Here is a 25,767-nt window from a genome sequence, read left to right as displayed (position 1 = left end):
TATATATAAAATAAAGTAAAAATCATGAAACAGCCGTCGATTGCCGCAGGGATTTGGGCCAATATGGAGTTCTGGACTCTGGGGAGGAAAAAGGCCTCAAGCAGTAGAGGGTTCTAATTGGGCAGGGACATTAATGAGACTCCACGTTGAAATGGGCCATGATATGCAGTAATAGCAGTGATATTAGGATTGTTTTTTGCATCATAGTTTGGGCGGCATCTTAATTCTCGCGGAGTGTTGGTGGAACCGCCTGGTTTCCACTTCATTCCGGTCGAACAAGTCATCAAAACCACCTCACACGGGGTGGGGGATTGTGAGCCTCTGCCTTCTGTTCGGTATCAGGGCAGTCAGAATCATCAATTTCGGATGTCATGCATTTGGATTCCCTTTGTGGTGTCTAACTTTCGCGACAATCGAGTCTGCGATTCCTTCTGATATTGCACTGATCTTTTTTGTTTCAACAAACGCAAGGAAGCTTTATGAGTTGAATTCCCTCGCAATTCAAACCTTCGTCTAGGAGGAGTGGAGCAGAAGTCCTCTTGGTCCTTTGCTCCGATGTTACCAGATGAACCGTGTAGATCTTCCTTTGGACGTCGAGCATTGGCATTCGATAATTCTTCAAGCATGGCCGTTGGCTCGAAGAGCCTAGAATAATGGCTTCCTTGTCAAGACAAACACATCTTTCGGTTACAAAGATGCTGGGAATAAGTGACCAATACCGTTACCATTTCAAATATCCAGCCTTGAGATTGAAGATCAGATGGTACGCTGTCAACGTGGACCCGTAATATGGAAAGAATCCCGTGTGGTTCTGCTCCTGGGACGCAATTTCGAACAACTTTTCACGGACTGGCAAGGGTCCACTTTGTCTAGTTGATCCATAGCCCCATGGAACATGGACAGAAGGCCAGGGATGAAGTTAGCCCCCAGCCCCCCTGGAGGAAAATGGAACGGAGTTCTTTTTTGGAAATATATACTTTTTTATTTCTTCGGATATTGACCAGGACTTGTTAACGAGCGTCATGAGAGTGCTCAAGCATGAGACCTTCAGTCATCAAAAGGCTCAAGAAACTACCAAGCCGACAGACAAACAGAATTAGCTTGGAATTCTGCTAAATCGAAACCTCCGACGTGGCGTAAGATGCCATTGGAGGGACTGGAGTGAGCAAATATCCCGGAAAAAAAAAAAAAAAGGTAATGACTGAAACAATTCCGCACGCGGCACATTGCAATTGTCGGCGACGAATCCCGGGAAACAAAGTCAATGCGAGGCATGCCAGGAAATGCGATGGCAGGCAAGAGAATTGTATATGCTCTAATCCCTTTCGTCCAAAGCCAGCCTCGAAATTCCTGGATAAACCGCGGAATGCATATTCTACCCGCTCCCTTGTTAGGCCCGTTTTCTCAGACTGTTATCTGCTGCACCGATAACCTCTGCTATTGCTCAGCTTCAAGGCCCCATCCCTCGTCGGCAAGGGAGAGCGCCGAGTCGGGAGTGATTTTCATCCGGCTACTCCGTATAAAACCACGCATCCAGCGAACGATTGAAAACGTTGGAGACCTGCTGTTCTCAACGGATGATATGCAAAAAGGTGACATTTTACATATATCCTTCATGCCCCATCACAGTGCACTGCATGGCTATATATAGCCGTCGCCAATTCTTGATCCGGTCAAGAAAGATATAGCTAGAGAGAGCGAACATGCGGCCAGGCTCCCGGAGCCGACGTTTGTCGTACTCGTCTGCTGTTTGTCCTGGCCAGAGACCAGAGCTGAGCCTTGTGTTTTCTGGACCGTATTCCAAGTTTACAAAGTGACATTGTCCTTATCTCCACCCAGGAACCCTGTCAAGGTAGCAGGCAAGAATAACTTCGACTACACGAAGGATCCCGGAGGGAATCGAAGGTGTGAAGGGTATCTTGGCCTGGTCTAATGGCTACTGTTAGCAGTGCCATGGCGGGAATAGAATTGGACAGCTGGCCGCTGCCTCAATAAAACTAACAAAAGGACGGGTAGACGAAATGGAGGACTGAGATTGCCCCCAGTTCCTCGACCTGTGCGCGGATGCGTACGGAGCAGGTCAGAGACACAATCCAACTACGCAGAAATCCACCAAACCCTTTGTAGATTAGCACAGATGGACCAGGTAAGTACATCCACCAAATAAACTCATATCTGAGCCAGCTTTCAGGCCAATGCACAGAGAATGAATGGAAACATGAGATGGGTAGGATTAATTGAGTCAATTTTCAGCTATTCAAGGCACTAATCCCTGCGACCGCCGACAATCTCAAGCCTTGTCAAGAACTCTTTCATGTTCCCTTTCGATATTCTGTACTGTATTGAAGCTAATAATTTGAAGTGGTGTTCAAAAGGTCATGCATGCTATTTGATAGAATGATACAGCCAGTTATTGCTAATATTTGAAGTTATGGGTAGGACCAAGATGATTTTGCTTGAGGGTTGAACTGCTGTGCTCCAGTGCCTCTTCTATGAATGTTTGACCGACAAGCTTTGCCAGCTTGATCAATAGCTTGACGGAGACACAGAATTGCACCACAGTACTCATAAACATATGTACTCCCCTTCAAGCAACTAGCAATCCTGTCTGTCACAGGCGGGTATTGTAAAGATATACCAAAGTAGCCAAAAGATGGAGTTATCCTTTCCGCTCTTCTTATTCCTGGTGTGACAAGCCAATTCTCACTTCACGCTACCGCATTTTTAGGTGCCTGGGTCTGAAGTCCTTTGTATTTTGTACGGATGTCGGATGAGGATCGATCATGTGCGGCAGAATATGTATGCATGTTTGCGCCTCTCTTTCTTCGCTTGTCCAAAAAAGGGTTCTCTCTATTCTTGGTTCAGTGCTCGCCATAGATATTGGTTCAACTAAAATCAATCTGAACAATGCTCAAACAATCCTTCAAAATGGGGGCGTTCCTGAGCTCTGGGTCACCATGTGTTAGCTGCGCATGTGATGCACCTAAAGGTTTTGGATGTACACCAGAAAATAGCACTGAGTATCCATTGTTGAGGTTACATGTCCAGATAAACCTGGCCTGGTTTCCAGTCAGAGTGTACCCAGGAATTCAAGAGTTGAAGTAAAATACATACTCCTCACTCCTCCAAGAAAGAATTGGCAACCAAGTCGAGGATGGGGATATCCAGGTCACAACCTTTGCATTCATAGTATAATCATAGCAGCGACGCTGTCACCTCACAGTCAATAGAATTCCAGCTATAAAATATAGTAATGAACTTATGGTCCAGTGGACATCGATCACCACTTTTGTGACACATTGCCATATGCCAGAGAACCCAAGGCAAGAAGTTTAACGACTGCGACAGTTGGTCTCACACCATCCAGCTCTATTTCTTCCTTCCTCTCTTCTCTTTGCTTATCTTATTCATGTTCTCCGTGGCAGCGAGGGCATGAGCAGCTGAAAGACACAATGGGCCAAGCACTTCGTCATCAGTTAATCCCCTATGGAGTACAGAGTATTAGTGATATGTCCCTTATGACTACTCTGTAGTGGAGAATAAACTACATACTTACCTCGGTAGCCAACTAAGCACGCAAGCTGGTGCATGGTAGCATATACAGCACACCAGTTCACTGCAAGTTGCAAGTGGTTAGTCACTTTGCTTTAACTGGGCTGGATGCTGCACCTCGACACATCCCTTGCACCTCTTTGTGACCACCTGGACCATGCACATGAGATCTACCCCGCTTTCCTTTTTTTCCCTTTGCATTGATATCGGTGATAGGGACATTGTTGCCGGGAACTGTACAATACCACCTCACCAGAGGAGAAAACAAAGTTTAACGGCCGGACAAGGCCCCTGGAATAGCATTGCGTGGGTATCCTTCGGGGAAAGACAGGCTGACAGCCTTGTCTGCCCTTGGAAGTTGACACAACCCTAATTCCCTTGAGAGATGGGGACAAGTTGAATGTTGATTGTCGCCCGCGGCTAAAATATCGACCTTGCCGGCTGGCCTCTCACGTGAAAGTGGTTCAACGACAAGACCAACTCCATTCCTTGATAAGGCGAGGATGAAGATGATGTGAACAGTCTCTGCGAGCTGGCTGTGAGTGTCATTGAATGTCACACAGTGTCCTTTGGGCAACAACCTCCTCCACCGTGTGCTTGAACTTATATGGGGGTGCTCTCACGGTCAATCTGCCAACAGAACGATGTTTTCGTATCTCCAGATATCTCAGCAACCAAGCCTAGCTATCTCTCTTAGACAGATATGTGCTGGACCCTTGGGGTATCACTGAGAAAAAGCGGTCTGAGTTTCACTTCCAAGATCAGGCTTTGACCTTTCCTGCACTCGTGGTGATGAAGACAGACCGCCGTTTTTTAACCCAATAAGAAAGACGCAAAATGCGACAGCACTTTCAGCGTGGATCATGCTTCATCCACTTGCGATCACCGGTGCCTTGTCTACTTAGGCCTAGGAAGCGGGACCGGCGTGCTATCAACTGTTAACTTGGGGATCCGCAGGAACTAGTTGTTCCCGCTTATTGCGCTTGCTGTCGCAAAATGCTCCTTATCTACTCCGTATAAGACCAGAGGACAGAACATTGGTAGCTAACCCCCACGTCTCCTTTCCCCATTACACAAGATCTGGGGTGAATCGGCCACTGTATCAGCTTTCCTTTGTCCTTTTGGGCCTTGCTAACGGATCGCAGTGTGACCAAGAAGCTAATTTTTGTCCATAATTGGCACCTAGGTCGGGACGGTTGTAAAATAAGAGTATTATCGAAATCGCTCTCGAGTTGCATTTTCCGGTTGACATGGGCATTCATTGGGCATTAAGAGGAACCGAGGCCTAAGCGTCAACCCTCCCTATTGCTGGTGTTCACAGACAAGTCTTGGTTTGCGGGGCCACAGAGCAGGAATACAACATCTCAAATTTGGGCTCGTACTGATAAATTGGCTTTGGGTGCTTGTCAGTACCTTAGCCTTGATGTAATGGTAATGTGGCAAACAGGCGCATTTCAGAAACACAAGCTAGTGTGTCTTATAAAAAGAAAGTGGAGCAGAATCAGTCACACGTAAAACAGTTGCATATTCAGGAAATGGGTCAATACAGATAAAGACAACCACCTGATTGTTCCCTGGGAACGTTGGGTAGGATATTCTCGGCTAGAAAAACATAGAAAGAGTAGTGCAGCATAAGACACAAAAGCAAATCGATACCTTAAGCCTGGGAATCTCCTGTTATTGAATATATTGGACAATATTAACCGGGTAAGTTTGCTAGAAGTACTTCGCTCACTGAGGTCCGCTGCTCTACGTACAATATTCTACTCGGAGATACTTCATCAATCAAAGGCCAAAAAAGACTTACATGGAGAGTCGAAAGAGGAACAAAAAACAGATATACGGTGGCAACCCAGCACGACGCCAATAGAACAAATGAAACAAAAAAAGAAAAAGGAAAAAGTCAAAAAGAAAAAACTGCTAGAGTCAGGCGCGGGTATGGAAACACAAAGTGAACGATGCATGACATTGGACTCTTGGTAAATCAGTTCATTACTATCACCCTCCCATATGATATCGTCTCGACTTCTCAACCCGACCTTTGAGAGAATGGCACACGAGGGATAGAATTCGCCGGTAAAATGGAACCATCGCCTTGTCCACCAGCTAAAAATGGCTCTGCACTTTCCAGCAACTCATGCGAATATGTGTATATAGCCGAAATAACGGAATATGCAAGGTACAGGGCCGCATGGCTCATTTTTCTGGTCGGAATCTTGGGCGATAGTCTATTCCGAAAACTGAGAGACGCTCAGACAAAGACAGGCTGAAGATATTCAAGTTTTACGCCAAAGGCAAAACATGAAAAGCTGGGAGAGAGGTTGAGAAGAATTTGCATCGCGTAACTGCGCGGAGAGTAACCGGGGTTGAATCGATTTGGAATGGACGGGGGACGAGATAGACACTCTAGGTAATCATGCCGAGAGTTCAGGTATTATCCCTCCAAGATGTTCGTAACGGAGGTCGAGATATTAATATAAGTAATACGAGAAAGAAAAGCGCTCCATAAATTAAAAGGGTGAACTGAGATTTTGAATCCGTCGTCGGCCGTGTCGTTAAAACGTGTTCCCGCGAAAAAGAAAAAAAAGAAACAAGCGAAAGAGAAAAGGCTCCATAGATGTATGGGATAAGGAGCCTTTCGATCAACTCCCACAGTAACATGTTGTCAAATCAGGATTATTTTGTTAGATGGGCTGGAAATTCAACCTAGATGACGGTGAGCAGTGGTACATAAGGAATCAGCCAATGTCAGACTCACCACAACACAATGCTTTCATCACTTTCTGCACAAAGGTAGGCTCAGGTTCAGGGGTTCTCCGCGCTGGTTGAGCCTGGGGATTGTTCATTGTGCTATTGACCGGGTTGCTGATCCGGCCCGGGAGATGTGCATTTGAATTCTGAAACTGAGCCTGCGTTGAAGCTGCTGCAGTTGCATCGAGTCCCCCCGCCGCTCCGTTTTGACGCTTGACTTGCGGCCCGCCGGATGCGTTTGGCCGCTCTCGCGCTGGTTTCCCAGCTCCTGGTTTCGCAGGAGATGGGGGCGGGGGCTGCGCGGCGTTTAAACGGTCAGCGGTAATTCCGGGTCTTTGAGGATGAGGGCCTCTTGCCGCTGAAGCACCATGAATTTCCCGAGCAGATGAATTCGGCATTGCATTGCCGGTGTGCAAGTGGTGTTGGGCAGGGTAAGACTTAGAGGCTTCCCAACCTCGACCTCCGTTCAGCTTCATCCAGTCATACTCCCCATCTTCCACTTCCCCTGTATTCTTCAATGCTTGAGTGAAAAGATCGCGCAAATAATCGTAATCAGGAGTATCTTCGAAACCGAGGTTTCGAACATAGGTAAGGTACTTGTTGAACTCGTCTATAAACCATGTTAGAATGTTTAAATGCTTTTTCAACCAATGAGATAAGTACCTGGATATCCATCACAGAGATCCTTGACGGCAGTTGTCTGTTTCTTTTCGCCAATTTTTTCGTACTTTTGCTTATTAGTGGCAGCTTTCAAGCCTTGCCATGGCAAACCACCTCTAAGGAAGTACATGAACACATGGCCTAGGGCTTCAAGGTCATCTCGGCGTGACTGTTCCCTACCAAGATGCGTGTTGATACTCATGTAACGTGCAGTTCCCGATAGAGATTTGCGTTCTCGGTAGGGAATATGCTGCTTTGTTTTTGGGTCCCTGTACTGTTTTGCCATTCCAAAGTCGACGACATGGATCACATTGGCTGCCTTGGAGCCAGGTCTCCCAATTAGGAAGTTGTCCGGTTTAATGTCTCTGTAAATAAGATTTTTCTCGTGGATTGTTTGGACCCTCGATAACTGATCGCCAAGTTAGCAGTGGATAGATGTGTACACACGAGACAACCATACCATTTGTTTTGCAACCATTACAACTGTTTTTATAGTGAACCTTCGGTTGCAATGATCGAAAAGATCTTCTAGACTTGGACCTAAGAGATCAATAACGAGAATGTTGTGGAGACCCTCCTGCCCAAAATAGTAGACATTAGGTATGCCAGCTATATTAAGTTAGCTAAAAAAAAAAAAAGATGATAACGATACGATGCATTGACGCGGGTTGACTCACGGCATCCAACGAGGATCTTGTAGGTGCGATATTCATCTCGGAGTTGAGGAGCATCACTCTTCCGCGGTTCCTAGCGCATTGTTAGCTAGTCCGTCCGCATTCTAACGTGGTTTGGGTTTATCGATTGGCACCTACGAATTTGATTGCAACCTGCTGATTGTTCAAAAGGTTTGTTCCTTCAAAGATAACACCGAAGGAGCCTTCACCGATTTTCTTTCCCACCCGGTAGTGAACCCCAACAACGTTCGAGGACGAAGATGTCATCTCTGTCGCCTATCGTACTAGCAAAACACTGTTGTTTTACAATGATTGGGATAGAGTAGTAATACGAGGTGTGATGGATGGAACGAGGCGAGCACGGACGTGGGCCCAGAGTGAACGTAAAAAAAAAAAAAAAAAAAAAAAAAAGATGCTTTCTGCGAAAGAGTCCGGTCAACTTCTGCCCTCAGGAAGGAAAGAAAGGAAAAAGACTGTGTCCGAGTGCGTCCAACAAGGACTCAGTGAAAAGGGAGGCCGCTTACTCTGAGGTATTCACGGAGAAAACATATCATAAATCGAGGTAATCGCTGTACAAAACGCCGATAATAGTAAACCAACGCGCCGCTCCAATTAGTAAACCGAAGAGAATCAAAAATCGACTAGATAAAAGGAGAGAATTGGCTTTGATGGCTTCGAGAAGCGTGGTGATAAAGAGACGACGTCGAGGGTTGGGGGGCAGGAAGGAGGTGAGCCAGAGCGCCAGGAAAAAGGGACTGGTATGCGAATCGTGGAGAACCGAGTAGGTGAAGAGGGGATAGATAAGAGAGGGAGGAGAAATGAGACGGTCGCAGTCAATGACGGAGGGATCTCAAAGACAAGCTGCACCGAGATCACTTCTGCAGGCGGGTAACTCTGATGTGCCAGAGCAGAGGTGAGAGAGGCTGGTTGGAGAGAAAGCTGGAGTTCGTCCCCCAGAAAGAGACGTGGACCATTTTTCTCACACAGTGGGATCGGTTCTGACACGGAAATTCCACGTGCATTACGCGCCAGCCACGGTGCAACTGCGTAAAATACCCGTAACTGCAACGTGAATACCTGTATGTGACGGTGTTACGAAAATGGGGCGCCTGCTGTTTCTAAGCCACTCCCCGTTTCATCCTACCGCCGTCTTAGCTAAGCATATCACCGTCAAACTCCAAACCTGCCTTCGGTATGCTGATTCCTGTGCAGCTGAAATGTTGCCGGACGCCCGCGGTTTACATGGCGTGGCAGCAGGTCAGGTGTGTCCCAAATGGTCTTACTTGACGTGAATGCCATTGTAGACTCGTCAATCGGAGTCTCACGCTTTGACTGCTAGCCCATCGGTCTAAACTTTGCCTTGGTATGGCCCTGAGCCATGGGGGCACCGCCGAAGGCCCTGGCTGGTATCGGAAAGGCGGTCTCAATCAATTGCTGACAGCGGGCTTTCGGACAACTCCCAAATGGCCCCGGCCCCCCGGGTTGACAGGCATTCAAGCATTGTAATGATAATCCGTGGTTCCACACTCATCTTCTGCAGATGATCGGATATATGCTGGAGAAGAAGTCTCGTTGTGATATGAATGATTGTTACCTATTGCCGACTGGGAGATTCAAATAATTCGCTACGAGTGATTGAAGGGGCTATACTTCCTACAGAGTATGGGCGAAACTAATTGTCCGCATTATGCGCTGCAAGAAACCCCTTCACGACAAGACCAATCAGGCCAGTTGAAAGGCCCATGCACATGTATGCAGTGTTTACAGAGTACATACATACATGAACAAAATGCGTCTGCTTTTGATATTTACTCGAGTGTGATGTTCGCAGCGCCAGCTTCAAAAAATCAGCATACTAGATGATATCGGCTATCCTCATGATAAATCTTGCAGAGCTTCGTTTGATGAGTAAAGCGGTCATGCTTTGCCATATGGTTATGGCCAAGTATGACTATTGGAAGAATGTGTCTAAAGTAGCTCCATGTAAGCATGAAGATAGCACCCATAGCATGCACCCAATTGCCAAGCATGGAATTTACTCATATCTCAGCTCAACCCGTCACCACCTCACCCTGATCTGGCGTTGATGTTCAACGCCAATTCAAGAGGTGCTGTCGGAAAGTCTCACCAGCTTTGATGGGTAACAGTCTCCTCAATTGGTCATCCCACTCCCAACCTTTCACCGAACAATGCCATGAGCTCAACCCCACAAGAGTACCGGGAAACATGTAAGTTGGTTTCGGATCTATTGCGTCCCTATTGAGTAATGTCATTCAAATCACAACCAGAGGCGCCAAAGAAGTAAAGCCAAATTCTTTAACTATATACCAAGGCCTTGATTTTCCCCATGATCCAGGAAGAATAAAAGAGATTGCAAATGGGTATGAATATGAGGGGAGATCAAACCTCCACATCCTCCGCTTCACTTCCCAACTCCTCCTTGACCAAGTTCCTTCCTTCGCCATGATCTTCATCACCGTAATGATCATCCTCTTCTTCACTACTGGTCCCACTACCATCACTATCTCCATCGCTTCCAGGATCATAGTCCTCCTCCTCTTCATCTTCCTGATCTTCAAGCTCCCGCTGGGCCTTGAGTAATTCGGATTCCGTCCCTTCAGCATGGGCTTCCTGGTTTTCACCCTTCTCACCATTAATATTAAGACTTTTGGCACGTCGAGCTTCCACTAGGCTAGCATCCTGGAGACGGTGCTTCTTGACATAGGCGTCGATACCTGGATAGTCCGCCTGGTCGATCATGGAGAGCTCGAACTCTTGCATATGGTCAGGATTGGTTGAGGAACGGGTCAGGATGTTGAGGTTGAAAGTTCTTTGAAGGACAGAAGTGTATGAAATCGATTCAATATTGTCGAAAGCGAAAAAGATGAGGGGCTTCTTGAAGCCAAAGAATATGCCCGTAGATAGGAGGAACATATATCCTGTACCGGAGGTTAGCTAAGTCTATATAAGGTAGGGCGGAGCTATGCTGACCTTCCTTACTTCCACGGAATGCCTTGACATGAAAGGCCTTCTCCCCTTTTCGATGAGGCTCTGGGATAGCACTCACAAACTCTTTTTCATCAGGGCAAATAACTCTGGTATGCTTCAACTTCTCGTCCAGAATACTTTGAAGATAGCCCTGATATGTCTCAGCCAAACTAGCACCTTCCATAGCAGGTGTACCTGATCCCAAGAATGCCGTCCGGGGTGGGCCATCGGGGACAGTCCAAACGATAGTTTCGTAGACCGGCTCTCCGGGTTTAGCCGCTGATATTCCGTCGTTTCCCTCGGGTATTATGCAGAAATTGAATTGCTTCTGAGATTTCTCTGGCACCGGAAGACACAGAACATGCTCTAGATGTAGGGCGTCAGTGCCAGGTTGCGAAACAACAGGCAAACATGGCCCGGCAGCAGAGAAAAAAAAAAAAGGAAGAAACTCACGAATCTTTGGAAAAGGCACCCCAAATTCTATCATATTCAAGGCTTGATTTCTCGCCCTAAGGTACTCGACATTGCCTGGCGCACGCGTGATCTCTAATTGTAGTTTCTTACGCTGGGGCACAGCGAAAGACATGTCCTGGACGTAAATCTGCAGGTCTGCATCCTGGGTCATCCCAGCCAGAGCGGATGAAGAGCGTATAGAATCTCCTCCATTTGCAATCTTACGTTTTTTAGGAGCGGGACCTTCACCTAAGACCGGTTGAGCTTGCGACCGGCTAGGTTGCGGTGGTGCAGCCGCATTGCTGGTGGCATCTTGAAGATCGGAGGTGTATTTTGCAATATCTTCGAATAGAGGACGTAGGTCCGGCGAGGCCGCTGTCATATAACTATTGTTAGCTTCTGATGGTCCATTCGCGTGTGCGGAAGTTCATTGCGTGTGGAATGTTCCGCCAGAGGAGAGCGATAGGCGCCTACCGAGAGCCTGATAGATTCTCTGTTGTAAGGGTTGATTGGGCCCGAATGCCTTGTTAATGATTTGGCTATTGTTAACACTTACGAAGCCCATCTTGAATAAGGGCGAATAAAATATGGAGCAGTGCAAATATGAGTTGCGCGGAGATGGGAACGTGGCGCGGCCGTACTAGGAGAAAATCTTGCCGGGCGGCACGCGTCTTAATCTACGCTGGAAGGCCAATGCGAATACATAACATGATATCACCCATATTTGGATCTCCTTCCGGGAATATTTACGAGTATGAACAATCATCAAACTCTTTCATTATTCATATACTTGGATAATCCTAGGGGCAATGCTGTCTTGATATTCTAAGGAGCTGGTGCTTCGAGGAGCGGTAGACCGCCAAATGATATGGACATTTCTATTGCTATAATACAGTAGTAACCGTACAAAAAATATTTCCCTGCCTTAATATTGCACCATTTGTAAACGCCATAATTCGGAAAGGGGGAGGTTTCAAGCAGAGGGAGATGCGTTAGTTGCCGCGCCTTGTAGCTTGCTCGCCATGAACTTCTCGATGAAATTGGCGGTGTCTTTCGACAGTGTGTAATTTCCATCTTCGTTTTTCGTAAGCTCTCGTTCCTTGATCCTCTTTTCCGCTTTCTTTTGCAAATACTGCGTCTTCGGTGTGAGCATCGTCCTGGTCTTCAGCCACTCCTGATACACATCCTCTTCCTGCTTCTTCGCGAGATACTCAGGATCATGGCGGGTTCGGTACTTAGAGTATTTATTTCTCAATTCGTCTATTAAGGTCTCCGGCATAGGGAAGGATTGGAGGGAAGGAACGTAGGTTTTGGCTTCGACTTCGATACGAAGCGTGTCATTTGGCTCGTCTTTGTACTCAGGAATCTCCGTTTCGGGCCATGGGATCTCAACATTTAGGCCTGATATGTAACGGGTGTGTCTGGGAGTATTTGATCCGTAAGGCCGATCGAGGAACGGAGCACCACCGTATGCATTCTTAACCACGACGTCTTTCACTTGCCCTGTGGTAGGATCCTCGAGGGGCACAACAAGGCGCACGTCGTTGATCGGAACAGGTACTGGATACGGTCGGAACGGCCGCTTGTCACTATCCCCAGCCAATGCAAACGAGGGGAATTCCACATCGTACTTGAAGCGAGGAAAGCATCAGTCATTCTTCCAGAGGCCCCCTAGTATTCCACGAACAGCACTTACAATATTGATGCCTTCAATAGTAACAGTTTCAGACTCAGCATCGACATTGAGAACTTTGCCGATCTTGCCTCTATCTCTTCCTCGCACCATGCACACTCGATCTCCAGGCGCAATTGTCATGTATTTTATCCTTTGTTCCTCAAGCACTCTGGGCATCCGGAGCCTGTTGGTTGAAATGGTCCCGTATAACCCATTGCGGTCTCCAAAGTCCCTTTTCGGCGCTAGGGGGCCTCGCATCCAATCTTCTCGTCGGTTTCGGCGCTCCTCCGCTGCTTCGTCGAGAAGGCTGCGCTGAAGCGCAACTTTCTCACGAAATATGGATTTTATCTGTTCATGGCGGTCCTTAGCAGCCTCAATCCGCGCCTTACGTTTGGCTTGATTGCTGGCAAGGACCGTGCGTCGTATTACCTTCTGCATTTTCCCAGAGATGAATACCAATGGCAGAAGACGCTCGCACTCCGCAATTCAAGCCATGGAGATTTGTGAAAGCGAAGTTTTGAACAGCCAGCTTAGGTGATCGTGAGGTCATGTGATTGATATTATATAATCTTCACCAGCCACAGTTCGAGGTCGACGGCTTGAGCCGGGCAAGTGTACAGTGTACGGCGTACACACGCTTACAATCTTTTCCATCACGAATATCTGAGTGGACCGTGTTGGAACCGCGTCTGGCGGCGATGCATATAAAGATGACACATCGGCTTTATGGGGCGCTCATAGCCCTTCCCTGTTCCGATCTCAGCCGGGAACTTTTTTGCATACTTGATAACAATACTCTGTACACGCGGCCTGTGAAACTAACTACCATATGTGTATACAGAGCGTACCTCCATGCAGCAGCTTATGATTATGCATGAAATTGCTGGTAAGCGGGAGAGGGCGAAGCAGCGACCTCTGAGATAGCCCTACTCCATCCAACCCAGAAAGACTACTCCGTGCTACGTACCGAAGCCGAGATAACGCTTGAACTAGCATTTCAGGTCCGAAAGATGGATGGAAAGTTGGATTTGCTTTGGGCCCCTGGCTCAAATTGGCCCGGGGATAGTGTGGCTGTGCAAAGTCAGCCTTGTGCCTGCACCGGGACTCCAGCACACTCCCGCAAACTGAACTCCAGGGTGGCATGTAGTGTTAGTTTGGATTGGAGAGATTAACGAAAGCTGTGAGCTGAAACATAGCTGAAAGGAAACGGCTGTCAACCAGCCTTTTGTTGGGATGGTGAGAGGCCAAACATAAAAACAGCCAACGATCAGCCATGGTTAGCCACTAGCGCCACAACTGATAAGTGCACCGCCACAGGCAGTCACGCTGCCCAATCGGTCCGCGGCAAGGAACAAGCCTGGAGTGAAAGAAAATCGGTTTCAAAATATTAAAGAGAAGCTGGCCTTCAATGGTGACCAGAGGCATCTGTCATCCAGGGAGCTTATTTTCGAGGATGAGACATGGTGGCCGCGTTGCATGTGGGGGAGGCCTGTACGGTGTGCCTTAGGTGCGGAGCTCCCGTATGGCTTGGGCCGAGAAGGCGTCTGCGTTTCTCTTGTCCTACTCCGCACGAGCAGGATCGTAGCTCCAGAATCGCCTGACTGCCGGGGTACTCCAGAAGGAGAGGCTCTGCCTTGCGAAGAGTTTTCAGGCTTGATTCGCATCACCTTTCGACCCAGTGTTTCTCTGTATGGCGGCTAGCCCCGAGCGTGACATGCAATCCTGGATTGTGATCCTCGCCCAGCCCTTTTCTGCAATATTGATCAGAAAAACTTGAACCCGTGACACTCTCTGTCCCGTTTCATCAACAGTAGGTTTGAGTTACCTGTGGGGAGGGAAGGTGATCGGGAGTTGGCCGGTGCGAAAGTGTTAAAAAAAAGGCATCGGCAGCGTTGCTTTGTTGAAAGCGGAGATTCTGCTTCATCTATGTTGTGAATTTTGAATGGAGAACCCTGACTAAGTGGCTTTCTTGGAACATGCTACAAGGATCATGAAGAGTCAACGGAGTGCTCCGTTGAAGTACACCCATTCATACCTACATGGGTTAGGTAGCTGTCGGCAGGCTTAAACGCCAATTTATGAATGGCCAGCGGAAGCAGAGAGAAGTTAGTCAGTTAGTCGTCTCCGGAGCATTCTGGCTCTGGATAGGACGGCCAGTCAGGCCTGTTTAAGTGAGTGCCAAGGGTCATGGAGACGGTATGGCAGCTCCGTCATCAGGAGTGCAAAAACCGGGTATTCTCACCGGAAAACACCATCAGCTTGTAGCTAGAACTTGAATGAGCAAAGCCATCAGTCACTCACAACCCAGCAGCAAGCTGACTTGTTGTTGGTGTAGGCGTTACAAAGGACAAACCCGTATGGAATGTATGTGTATCTGGGCGGTCGTGACTCCTGTGTGGTCCACTTTAATAATCGATTGGCCAAAGCATGCAAATTGACCCAAACAGTCTTAGATTCAAAACCAACCGTAACTTAACCTGGCGTGCCTTTTGCCTGCTGGCCCTTCTCAAAACCTCTCCCCGTTATTATTCAGACATCTTCTCTCCATCTTCCCTTCTGGAGCTCAACCACTTTCTCATCCTCCGCCATCCTCTATTTAACATCCTCTCCATCTCGCTCTTTGCCAGATTCCTTCGTGTTGCTCCATCCTATTTTCTTCAACCATCCTCCTTGTTTCATCTCTCAGCCTCATCCCCTTAAGTGAACTGCTCCAAGCAGACCTGAACAGTATGTACACCCCCAAACACCCAGACAACCAGCTCCTTAGGAACTTCCTACCTCCTGCTTCTGATGCAGTTCCCTCTCTCTTTCATGGAAATTATCCTTCTAGTGTTCTATAGTTCATTTTCGCTGTCAAACTCACGTGGCTAACCTCACTGGTTGCTGTGCAGATGGCTGAGATCCGACGAAAGCTCGTGATTGTTGGTGATGGTGCCTGTGGGAAAACTTGCCTCCTGATGTAAGTGCTTTCCGCTCATCTTTGCTCTCAGAAAAGACGCTAGTGTGTTGTTGAGATCCAGCCAAAGCTAACAGATGACGTGATGTCCAGTGTTTTCTCCAAGGGCACTTTCCCTGAGGTCTGCATACCATTCTGAAAGACTTCTGTCTCCCACCCCAGTTGCTCGTTATATTTAAAATTCCATCGCCGCCCTGATCTGTTGTTGAAAGGCCTTACTCACACCCCCTTAATACATCACTACCCACCCCTGTTCCTTGGTCCAACGGTGACTAACATGGGGCATTCTCTGTAGGTCTACGTCCCAACTGTCTTCGAAAACTACGTTGCAGACGTTGAAGTCGATGGAAAACACGTCGAACTCGCTCTTTGGGATACTGCTGGTCAGGAGGACTACGATCGTCTTCGCCCACTCTCCTACCCTGACTCCCATGTGATTCTCATCTGCTTCGCCATTGATTCCCCAGACTCTCTGGACAACGTTCAGGAGAAAGTGAGATTATATTGACCAACCTTTTACTGGAAGCTAATACTGACGTTGATGCAGTGGATCTCTGAGGTTCTTCACTTCTGCTCTGGACATCCCATCATCCTCGTTGGATGCAAGAAGGATTTGCGTCATGATGCTCGCACCATTGAGGAATTGCACAAGACTTCCCAGAAGCCAGTTACCCCCGAACAGGTATATTTTCACTTTGAGCATCTTCCTCGCTCTGTCTTTTAATATTAACGCGTTGTTTAGGGTGAGGAAATCCGCAAGAAGATTGGAGCCTACAAGTACCTCGAATGCTCTGCTCGAACCGGCGAGGGTGTTCGTGAGGTTTTCGAATGTGCCACACGCGCAGCTCTCTTGGCCAAGACCGAGAAAAAGAAGAAACTCTGCAAGATCTTGTAAATCCAGTTACAACTATTCTAGATCCCCATTTGCGTTGGCTCGCCTGACAGGACAAGCTTGAACGGCAATTGGAATCGTCACGCCTGGATAGATCTTCCCATGGTTTCGGTATGTCATACCTGCATCGAGGCCTTCTGGATAGTTGCAGTCACTGGCAAGCGTGGTCAATGATTAACCTGACTATGCAACTTGGTTGATATTTTCCTTTTTATTGCGGAGTATGTCTCTAGAGATGTTCTTGTTCATTGGCGTCGGGGCTGGTTCAATTCTCGGTTGTTCGGCTCATGGTTACCGCAGCTGTACAACTGTGATGTGGCAGGACCTTGAGTGCTTTTCCGCCACTGATAATTTCCCATGAAAAAGAGACTGCGATAAATGAGGCGATCATCTTTTTTCCTGTTCCTGTGTTTTGACTCTTTGGGATTGTTGAGCTCCAATAATGTCTCGGGAGAAGGGAAGGCACAGTCAATTATTGGAAAAGGTTCGTTATGGCATATGATCGCCCTTTGATTTATGCGTCGCAGTGTTATCCACAGATTCGGCGTTTTTGCTCTCTTGCTCCTGTTATGTCTACCAGTCTAGGAACTCTGTGACTACCACTTTACTCTTCGACCATTTGATGCTTCAAGTTTTCCTTTAATAATGCACGTCATCAGGAAACTACATACGCTTCCCTTCCAGGCCATGTCCCCTTCCGAGTTACGATTCCCCCAGGTCAATCTGTGTTTCTGGTCGTCCCATACCCCTTTTCATGCTCCGTCCCGGTTGTATCATGCTTTTAATTCTCCTCTGAGTTTTCTATTTGGTTTGCTCGCTGCCGATGATTCATTCCCTTTTATCCACAAGGTGTATTAGCTATTTTCCAAACCCGGCGTAATATAAATCCTGAGTAATACTGGCTTTTCCTTCCTAGTTTCACAATTTTTTTTTTCCAAAACATATAGCTTCTAGTTCATTGCTCTCTAAGTTCGGGTCCCGGTAAATGGCAACCTCGGATGGAGCAAATAGTTTGCCCGGATTATGCAGAGCAGGACCAGCTCAACTGAAAGGCTTCTTTGTGGTTGATTCTCGCTGCCAGCCTCTTAGGCGCCACCACGGTCAGGTGTAGCTCGAGCAGTCCAGGCTTTGTCAAGCATGCACGATATTCTGGGTGTATCCCATTACGTGTCCGTAACTCCTGCACCAGCTCGACTTACGTACACATTCTGGGAGTTCTGTCTCACCGGAGTCGGAATGGTTTTCGATGGCCCGGCAACAAACACGATGGAAAGGAGAGACATTACACCATCTGGGGGTTGTACCTTCACCGTTATCAAGAACGCCGTCGGCGAATAAACAGACATTTCGTGCACCGGGAGAACTCAAGTATTTGCCATAGACTGTTGTCATTCTACCCTTGAGCCGGAGTTGCGGTTGAAAATCGTTTCGCATTGCTGGTTCGCTTTTCGCATGACAAAAGCCGCAATTAGCGACAGGAATGACGTTAGGAACGTCCGCGGAGACCAATGTATACCTTCGTCCCAGATCATCATGTGAGCCAGTTGGATGTTCGCCACGTATGTCCGCATGTATGTAGTATATGCAGCTGCGATGTTAGTTTGCTGACAAAGGCGCAATTAGAGAGCAGACCCGACGTTCTGTATCATATAATTTGCCTCAAAACACCTGTTCTTCATGATTTGCGCATATAAAACGTTGAGGTCCTCGGATCAGAACGCGGGAAATTTCTGGGCGCCTATCAGAGCTCCGCACGGGAAGTATGTGAAACGTTGACGGTTGTGTTTGAAGTCGGTCTGAGCTTTTTGTTAATGCAATTCCTGCCCAGTTTGATTGGATAGCTTGTGAGCTTAATGAGTGGTTGTTGGGAGGCACGAAGCTTTGACGAACCGAGGGTTGCAAATCCCAAATACGCCGGTCTCTGCATAGCGAGGTTGTCTCAAACTCTAGAGAGATGTTCACAAATATGCATGTACCTACTCCGTACTCCGTACATACATAGTAATTTCATACTCAAGCGTCGCAAAACAACTTCGCCATTAATAGTTACGCTTTAGATTGGCGCTGGCGCTGGAGTTAAACTGGAGGACCCCAGTTGCGGGAATGATAGTTTTCAAGTTCTAGCAGCACATTCTTGCCCTCTGTTCTCTCGTTTGTGAAAACACGAAGTTTGGTGCTTCATATTATCACCCTAGTACTAACTTGTTGAGTTTGCACCAATGAATCGTGATGACAGAAAGGCTCTGCTTAATCAACACAGGAGCGTTCCTACATACTCCGTTTTCTTTCCATTCCAGCTCGAATATCCCTCCAAGGGTTTCCATTGAACCAGGAACCGGTCCACAATCGGAAGAATAAGTTTCCCGGACAAGCTTAGGGTCGTTACGCGCGCCCAGGACTCGATGAAAATGGTTCGGAGGTACCTCCTTTCCTTACCACGACGTGTTTTTCCCAACTTTTCAAAGGGCGGCGGGGGGATGGCGAATAGCCAGTTGAAGAGGCGCACCATTCGAGCAGCGATAACCACACAGACTGCTATTCCCGGCCCATTGGTCAAAATGACGTCTGGATAAGCTGGAGAACGGGACTGTGCGGGATTTAAAGTCATTTGATCCAGATGCTTGCCTTGAAGCACCAAGAAACATGCCCAGAGGCAGTGAAGAGTCGAAAGGGGGGCAGTTAAAAAGCTTTGGTGTACCTTTCTCGCTCGAGGAATGGTGACAATAGCATAGTCTGTTTGGACATTTGACGATGCTGCGGGTAATAAAGAGTGATCCGGGCGCGCTTTCGAACGTGAAGCCCTTGCTTTTGCTTCTTTTGACGGGAAGGTGGAGCGGGCGGTCTGAGAAATCTCGCGTTCAAGCTCGGCTGCTTTCCTTGCGCTGAACGAGTCCCCAGAGCTGACAAGATAGGTCCGTTGCGCATAGATCCAAGGATCCAGACGCGCGTATCTCATCATCGAGAGCATCTCTTCAGTGTGTCCGCCGCTCCCCAGAACAACGAGGAGGTGAACTGTATGTCGCGATTTTCCACGCCTAGATGAAGCATTCTTGAGTCGAATCAAATAGATCTATATTAAATTAGATTTAGAAAAATTGGAGATCCCAAGTGTATAGAATAGGGTTGCATACCAAGGAGAGTGTGAACAGTATTACTAAACCAGCAATCGCTAGAGCAGCTGTCGCCGTCGCGGCAGAGCCTAACATGGCGAGAGAGCATTCAATCCAGGAAGTGCCAAAGCAGAAACAAGTATTTTCTTTCAGAATTCACCAGCCATGGAGGTGGAAACCACCTAACGAATGTGAAACTGTGTCCGTGAATCGCATATCCCACTGGACGTTGGAGAGGGACGCCCTGGCAGCAACCCTGGCACTTCAAAGTTCCCTGAGAGCCATCATCAGGGAGAAACAGAAGTTCAGCTTTCAATAATTGTCCCCAGAAGGAGTAAAAGAAAATAAAATAAAAAATAAAATAAAATAAAAGGAATATAACTTTAGATGGTTGGTGTCTTGTACTCAAGATCAAGTATTTGTTTCGCCCATTCAGTGTCGATCCGGCGATTAGGCTTCTACCCTACCTTAACTCCCCGAAAATTAGCATCTAAGATAAACACTTCTGTTTGTTTACCCCCAATTGCAACCTTATCTTTGTTCATTATTTCAGTCAGCCGGATGCCATGGCGTCGCTCTTTCGGAAGCGCTTTAAATGCTTCTACTGTGGTTCTCGTTCAACACAGTCGCAAAAAGATAAGGTCCGTCAGTGGCAGTGTCGTGAATGTCAAGCAGTGAACTATCTCGACGAAGTACGTTCAGTCGCATTGCCTTTTAACCCCGCGTCATACATGATTCAGAGTCAAGAATAAGAACTAACTCGTACTCGGAATCTAACAGAATGGGGAAATAACCGATCCCCCCGCTACCGAAGCGTCCTTCGAGTCTCGACAACCTCAATACGCCCAACCTCTTTCCCGTACCCAACCAGATCGATCTTCAGATCCCTCAATATTCTGCTCGACATGTCTAAAAAACCAACATCTCCTAACGCAGACCCTGGCATCCTACCTTCCGCCGCAATCGCATCCGGAATATAAGGTCTATGAGGCTTCCTACCCGGCGTACCGAAAGAGCTTGGAGGAGCGGTACCCCCAAGTGTGCGAAATTTGCGAACCTAGGGTTATCGCGCGGATTAGACAGGCAGGATATGCAGCAAAAGCAGACCATTTACGGCGGATGATGGAACAAAGTCGAGACGGAAGGGCTGTGCGAAATCAACGCAAATGGAGATGGCGGAGCCTCTTCGTTTCTACCGGTGCCGTGGCTTTCTGGACAAGTATTGCTGGTCAACTGTCCTGGAATATCATGGGATGCATAGCCGATATTACACTACCAGCAGAGGATCAACAACCAGCACAGCTGTCGAAGGCCCTTCTTGGGTCCTGCTTAGATGAGGGTCGACTACATCGCCGGGTGCAGAGCGAATGCGCTTTAGCTTTGCAACCATATGCCGGCTTAGCCTTGGTCCTAGGTGTTCTTTCTCTGTGGTGGAACCCAAAGCTGCGTTACAAGGTCGATGGACGATCTGGGCGTATCAGCGGAGCGCGTGAGTATTATCGAATCCAGATTGTCACTCTCGTGGTGAGATTTGTTGCATGGACGGCCCTGCAAGATACTTCGATCACCGCCCTCAATCCGAAATTAACGCCGGCCATCCATACTTTTATGGCGTTTTTCACGTTGATTGTGAGAGATTTCCCTTATCATTAACGGCGGTTCAAGATTGCTAATATAATCTAGACTACAATTGCTTCAAGAGCCGCGATTCGATTTTCCACAAGGCCCCTGGTTTCCTGGAACGACAACATCGAGTCTCTAGTGCCTAAGCCGAACGGTAATATAGAGGGTCCGTCACAGAGTTTTTCGAATCTGGAGGCATCTATCCCCCAGCTCAGCCAACCCGTGCAGCGGTTCCCAATCGCAAATCTTGCCCCTGCTCGAGCCTTGAGCCCCGAACCTTACAACCCTCCAACCCCCCCTCCAGATCTGGCTGCAGACTTCGATGCCATGGATTGGACCCCATCCCACCAGACCTTACAGTCAAGCTTCCATATTAGCCGCAATCAACCTGGGCCCATTCCAGCACCAGCACCATCTCCATTCCAAGGTCAATTGCCTCCGGCTCCTAAGCCGCCTTCCTGGCAACTGCGCAACCCTAACCCCCAACCACCGGAAAAATCGGCCGTGAACCCACCCAATCCTTTTCACACCGCGCCTACCTTACACCCGTCGTCAAGTGCGCCGCAGAAGAACTCAGACGTAACGAAATTAGCCGATATGGTAATGGCCCCTCCGAGATTCTTCCCTCAGAGTGATCTTCAAGCAGAAACCGGCCTGGAAAGTTTGTTCGATAAGGCATTTTCGATTGCAGATAGCCCAGCAAGGGCCGAAAGAGGTTCAGCAGGGAAAACAGTTGGTCGCGATATTGCTGTTAACAAGCCACTCCATGTCTTGAAGGGCATCGTTTTGGCCGTTTGCTTTGTGTTGTGGACTGGATCCCAGTCTTTTGCTTGGCCGAAAAGTACCATAGAAACAGTTGTGCTGGGACTTAGCTTCCTTGTGGCCGGATTCTCTCTCCTTGATCTATTGATGCGGCCCATGGTTCAGTGGAAAATGACTGATATCTTTCTATCCTTGATCGAATTGGTTGGCTGTGTTTACTTCGCCTTGGTTCGTGCCGGCCAATTCGGTGACCCGACAACATTTGATAAAGCTGGAATCTATCTTGTAGCCTTCTTGGCAGGACAAGAAATGTTTGGCCTACGGTTCATGTTTGGCACTACAAAGCCTGCAGTTGCAGTCCGAGCACCGGCTAAACAAATTATCAAACGGCCAGCTTCACCTCCCTTAATGTCTCGCTCTCTTTCCTCTGCCAGCGGGGATAGGACTCCCACTCGATCGTCCTTCATTTCGCGACCAATGCCGAGCGAAATCGCTTACCAGTCGCCTTCTAAGAAACAGGCCCAGAGCTTTTTGCCTCCAACCACTCTTCAGCCCTTGGACGCGGGCTTTCACTTGCTGAATAGGCCGAGCACCTTCAAGGCGCCCCCGAAACCCGAGTTTCCACCATCACTTCCTAGCTCTTTTTCTACCATAACTCAACCGCAACACCTCGCGTCGTCTTTTGCATCCACGGAGCGTTTTATGTCACCCGCATCCACCACATCTGTCTCGTCGACGGACTACGCCTCCACTATATCAGAATCTCCATCCCCTATATTACCACCTCGCCATAGAACGCCGGGCCCTTCGATAACTGGTCTCAGTCTTGATGATAGTCCGATTCCCGTGAAGAGTCCTGCACCACCTCGTTATTCGCTGCGAAGTCGTCGGCGTCAGTAACGCGGAGGCGAGGATAACTTCATATCTCAAGTCTCTTTTCGATCCCCTTTTTTTCGCTGACAAGATTATTTTATTTTTCCTCCACTCTTTCTTTTATTTTTCCTCCCCTGTGATGATGCCCCATGATGAATTTAGCCGGAAATATTGGTATAGAATATGGCGTCAGCGTTTGATAGTCAGCGGGCTTACAGTTTATGGCGGCGGGCTTTGTCAGTATTATCATTTAGGGTTATATACATAATTCTTTGTGGTCTACGGAGTAAAATCTTTGCGTATTTTTGGCTTTGTCTCGTTGGGTTTCCTGGGGTCTCTCCTAGCGTGGGAGCACAATTTTCAGATAATCGCTATTCTCACCATTGAGGAAACAAGATCCCTTTCTGGTTATCAGCTGTCAGTCCTTGAATGATATGCATGAAGGTATGCATGCCGACTGCTTCGTTGGCCTCGAATGCAACCTTTTCTCAGGGTGCCTTGCTAGTGATTGTCAGCAGATCAGCAGGCAAGAAAAGGGGCAACTTCGGTCCGACTGGTCCGTCCTCCGCCCTCCTTTTTGTTCTTCGAATGGAGAGCAGAAATTCTTTCGATCTGATGAACGCCATGCATGGGCTGTTCCTGGCGATGAGGCTCCCATCACGACCCAGGCCCGTAAGCAGCTGAGCCAAGAAGTTCTGAAAGTGCAGATACGAAGGTTGTCGCGAACTATGAAACCCACCAGGGACCACTTTCATGCTAATTATAGGTGGCTTGGACAACGATAGTCAGTCCAACCACGAATTTTGCTCCACAGCGCTCGCTTATATGGAGACTATCGTTTCTCCGAATCCAGGAACGCGACCAGGATCTTCATGAGGCTCAAGGACGGGAAAGGAATCACAGTTTGACTGGGAACCAGACCTTCCACGCGAGAATTGCCGAAAAGCATCTTTTCTTCTTCTCTGTGGAATTCGAGAGAAGCCCAAAACTTTTCATGCAGCCGCTAATATGGATCAATGTTTGGTCCGTGCAGGGAGTTTGCTCCCACAGACCGCCAGCATGGATCTTTTACACCGTTCCCCATTGGACAGTACCTCTGATACGAGGAGTAGGGGAAATGAGGCACATTTTTCGCAAAAAGAACGTTTTAACCATATGTGCCTGAGCTATCCGTCATCGAGCCGCCGGCCCGACATGCTCCTCTTTTATTCTCCTCTAATTTTTCACCAGTCCACTTGATTTGCGAAATTCAATGGAATATCTTCGCTGTCAAATGCTGCCGATTTTTCCTCGCAACCATTTTATCAACAAGAATTGGTCGACATGGCAGGACTGCTGAGTGTTCTTGAAGCTCGACAACGTTTCTCTCGAAGGGACCGTGAGTCCAAGGACAGTTGCAGGTCAAACGAAGGCAAAGGAGTTTGCATCAAGAACAAGAAATGTGTGTATTTCCAAGAACTCCGTCTCGAGCGAAATCATTAAAACTAATGGTTTGTTCAAAGGCCCAGGCATCTCAACGAAAGGTCTATGCCCAGATGACGATGACGATGTGCAGGTGAGGACCACCCGCCACTCCATCTGAGATCACCTATCTCTTTCAAGGCGAAGAGTATGCTGACTTCGGCGAATAGTGTTGTCTTATTCGTGAGTGCACCGTGCCGCAAGGCAAGGGATATTGCCGGAGTAAGGAGGACAATGGTTGTCCGGGAGGCGAGTTTTTTGCTGGAACCGGGGACGTAAGTTGAAGCTCACGCTCCTCCATTCAAGTATCGGAGAAGGAAAGAGGATTGACTTGATAACTAACAATAATTCAGCCTTGGCCATGCCCTGGTCCGAATGACATTCAATGCTGTGTCAAAAAGGAAGATATAACTTCCGCGGAACCTAGCACTACACAAAAAACCAAAGATTCCACGAAGACAACGACGGAGACGCGCGAGACATCTTCAAAAATTACTACTACATCAGAATCCTCCGACGAGCCATCCACGACTTCCTCTACTTCTTCCTCCAGTTCTTCTTCTTCTTCTTCTTCTTCTTCTACTTTGACATCCTCCTCTCTTTTTTTCTCAACGGTTACAGTGACACCAAGCCCCGCATCCACTTCATCCATTCCTCAAACAATCTCCTCAACCTCCTTGCTGCCGTCTCAGACGACCACTCAACCAGTCTCCGACTCTAACCGGAAACTATCCAGCGCCCAACTCGGTGGTATAGCAGTCGGTTCTATTGCTGCTGGATTCGCCCTTATCCTATTCATAATATTTATCCTTATGCGCATTGCTCGAGCGAGGCACAACAAGAAGATTGCCCGAGAGGGTACATTGTATCAAACTCAAATGCCATCAGAAATGCCCGATTCAGGATTTGGTTCTAACGCAATTTCGGCTGTTGGTGCTGCAACAATGAGATCAAAAAACAGAACGTATATGAGAATGGGCACGGAATATGATAATGATAAACACTCGCCAGTCGGCAATGGGGCTGGCGAAGGATACGAATTGGAACCAAGGCCGGCATATCGGCCGTTTCGGCCGCATCATGCCGAGGCGATGGTTGAATTGGACGGTTCACCAACTACAAGAGAGAAAGGTAGAAGACACTGGGAGTAGGAAAACGACCATAACTCGTCTTAATCTGGGGGAAGAGCCATTTATTCCTTTTACCTTTTACCTTTTTCGCTCTTTCCCTTCAACATATTTCTACGCACTTGCGGAACGACTCGTTTCACCTTTTTTTTTTTTTTTCAACTTCAAAGTATATAATTTAAATTTATACCCCCCTTGTTTATCTAACGG

The 25,767-nt window shown here is 47.8% G+C and overlaps 10 protein-coding genes across 10 annotated transcripts; 4 read left to right on the top strand and 6 right to left on the bottom strand.

The window, feature by feature from the left end:
* Nucleotides 1-1,288: 1,288 nt before the first annotated feature.
* CIMG_04040 (uncharacterized protein) lies at nucleotides 1,289-2,460 on the top strand (the record flags this gene model as incomplete). The annotated part of the gene is made up of 6 exons (XM_001244598.2): nucleotides 1,289-1,592; nucleotides 1,689-1,905; nucleotides 2,017-2,079; nucleotides 2,128-2,146; nucleotides 2,192-2,227; nucleotides 2,440-2,460. The coding sequence occupies 6 exons, from the start codon at nucleotides 1,289-1,291 to the stop codon at nucleotides 2,458-2,460; spliced, it is 660 nt and encodes a 219-aa protein (XP_001244599.2).
* Nucleotides 2,461-3,003: 543 nt separating this feature from the next.
* CIMG_04039 (uncharacterized protein) lies at nucleotides 3,004-4,787 on the bottom strand. Its single transcript, XM_001244597.2, has 5 exons — nucleotides 4,176-4,787; nucleotides 3,678-4,077; nucleotides 3,557-3,616; nucleotides 3,115-3,484; nucleotides 3,004-3,059 (listed from the first exon to the last, which is right to left on the bottom strand). The coding sequence occupies exons 2-4, from the start codon at nucleotides 3,772-3,774 to the stop codon at nucleotides 3,477-3,479; spliced, it is 165 nt and encodes a 54-aa protein (XP_001244598.2). The 5' UTR covers nucleotides 3,775-4,077; nucleotides 4,176-4,787; the 3' UTR covers nucleotides 3,004-3,059; nucleotides 3,115-3,476.
* A 422-nt stretch (nucleotides 4,788-5,209) lies between these two features.
* CIMG_04038 (CK1/CK1/CK1-G protein kinase) lies at nucleotides 5,210-7,999 on the bottom strand. Its single transcript, XM_001244596.2, has 7 exons — nucleotides 7,776-7,999; nucleotides 7,641-7,710; nucleotides 7,424-7,572; nucleotides 6,967-7,372; nucleotides 6,660-6,913; nucleotides 6,311-6,599; nucleotides 5,210-6,258 (listed from the first exon to the last, which is right to left on the bottom strand). The coding sequence occupies exons 1-7, from the start codon at nucleotides 7,902-7,904 to the stop codon at nucleotides 6,254-6,256; spliced, it is 1,302 nt and encodes a 433-aa protein (XP_001244597.2). The 5' UTR covers nucleotides 7,905-7,999; the 3' UTR covers nucleotides 5,210-6,253.
* A 1,915-nt stretch (nucleotides 8,000-9,914) lies between these two features.
* CIMG_04037 (histone chaperone) lies at nucleotides 9,915-11,693 on the bottom strand. The gene is made up of 4 exons (XM_001244595.2): nucleotides 11,553-11,693; nucleotides 11,079-11,453; nucleotides 10,629-10,991; nucleotides 9,915-10,576 (listed from the first exon to the last, which is right to left on the bottom strand). The coding sequence occupies exons 1-4, from the start codon at nucleotides 11,641-11,643 to the stop codon at nucleotides 10,038-10,040; spliced, it is 1,368 nt and encodes a 455-aa protein (XP_001244596.1). The 5' UTR covers nucleotides 11,644-11,693; the 3' UTR covers nucleotides 9,915-10,037.
* Nucleotides 11,694-11,849: 156 nt separating this feature from the next.
* Nucleotides 11,850-13,235, bottom strand: CIMG_04036 (KOW domain-containing protein). Its single transcript, XM_001244594.2, has 2 exons — nucleotides 12,775-13,235; nucleotides 11,850-12,708 (listed from the first exon to the last, which is right to left on the bottom strand). The coding sequence occupies exons 1-2, from the start codon at nucleotides 13,189-13,191 to the stop codon at nucleotides 12,052-12,054; spliced, it is 1,074 nt and encodes a 357-aa protein (XP_001244595.1). The 5' UTR covers nucleotides 13,192-13,235; the 3' UTR covers nucleotides 11,850-12,051.
* A 234-nt stretch (nucleotides 13,236-13,469) lies between these two features.
* CIMG_13758 (uncharacterized protein) lies at nucleotides 13,470-14,624 on the bottom strand. Its single transcript, XM_004446370.1, has 2 exons — nucleotides 14,579-14,624; nucleotides 13,470-14,504 (listed from the first exon to the last, which is right to left on the bottom strand). The coding sequence occupies exon 2, from the start codon at nucleotides 13,894-13,896 to the stop codon at nucleotides 13,576-13,578; it is 321 nt and encodes a 106-aa protein (XP_004446427.1). The 5' UTR covers nucleotides 13,897-14,504; nucleotides 14,579-14,624; the 3' UTR covers nucleotides 13,470-13,575.
* A 661-nt stretch (nucleotides 14,625-15,285) lies between these two features.
* On the top strand, nucleotides 15,286-17,504 carry CIMG_04034 (GTP-binding protein rhoA). Its single transcript, XM_001244592.2, has 6 exons — nucleotides 15,286-15,480; nucleotides 15,645-15,712; nucleotides 15,803-15,830; nucleotides 16,005-16,202; nucleotides 16,257-16,391; nucleotides 16,452-17,504. Exons 2-6 carry the CDS (start codon nucleotides 15,645-15,647, stop codon nucleotides 16,602-16,604), a joined length of 582 nt encoding a protein of 193 aa, XP_001244593.1. The 5' UTR covers nucleotides 15,286-15,480; the 3' UTR covers nucleotides 16,605-17,504.
* A 1,118-nt stretch (nucleotides 17,505-18,622) lies between these two features.
* Nucleotides 18,623-20,085, bottom strand: CIMG_04033 (glycosyltransferase). The gene is made up of 2 exons (XM_001244591.2): nucleotides 19,733-20,085; nucleotides 18,623-19,671 (listed from the first exon to the last, which is right to left on the bottom strand). Exons 1-2 carry the CDS (start codon nucleotides 19,805-19,807, stop codon nucleotides 18,853-18,855), a joined length of 894 nt encoding a protein of 297 aa, XP_001244592.2. The 5' UTR covers nucleotides 19,808-20,085; the 3' UTR covers nucleotides 18,623-18,852.
* A 192-nt stretch (nucleotides 20,086-20,277) lies between these two features.
* Nucleotides 20,278-23,379, top strand: CIMG_04032 (uncharacterized protein; the record flags this gene model as incomplete). Its single annotated transcript, XM_001244590.2, has 3 exons — nucleotides 20,278-20,403; nucleotides 20,492-21,340; nucleotides 21,395-23,379. The coding sequence occupies 3 exons, from the start codon at nucleotides 20,278-20,280 to the stop codon at nucleotides 22,994-22,996; spliced, it is 2,577 nt and encodes an 858-aa protein (XP_001244591.1). The 3' UTR covers nucleotides 22,997-23,379.
* Nucleotides 23,380-23,980: 601 nt separating this feature from the next.
* Nucleotides 23,981-25,581, top strand: CIMG_11244 (uncharacterized protein; the record flags this gene model as incomplete). The annotated part of the gene is made up of 4 exons (XM_001244589.2): nucleotides 23,981-24,410; nucleotides 24,472-24,524; nucleotides 24,601-24,705; nucleotides 24,784-25,581. Exons 1-4 carry the CDS (start codon nucleotides 24,293-24,295, stop codon nucleotides 25,579-25,581), a joined length of 1,074 nt encoding a protein of 357 aa, XP_001244590.2. The 5' UTR covers nucleotides 23,981-24,292.
* Between the last annotated feature and the right edge of the window lie 186 nt (nucleotides 25,582-25,767).

This window comes from Coccidioides immitis (assembly GCF_000149335.2).
Source record: "Coccidioides immitis RS genomic scaffold supercont3.6, whole genome shotgun sequence".
Taxonomy (NCBI): Eukaryota; Fungi; Ascomycota; class Eurotiomycetes; order Onygenales; family Onygenaceae; genus Coccidioides; species Coccidioides immitis.
The sequence above is the reverse complement of the archived record's forward strand: the minus strand, read 5'-3'. Positions and strand labels throughout refer to the sequence as shown.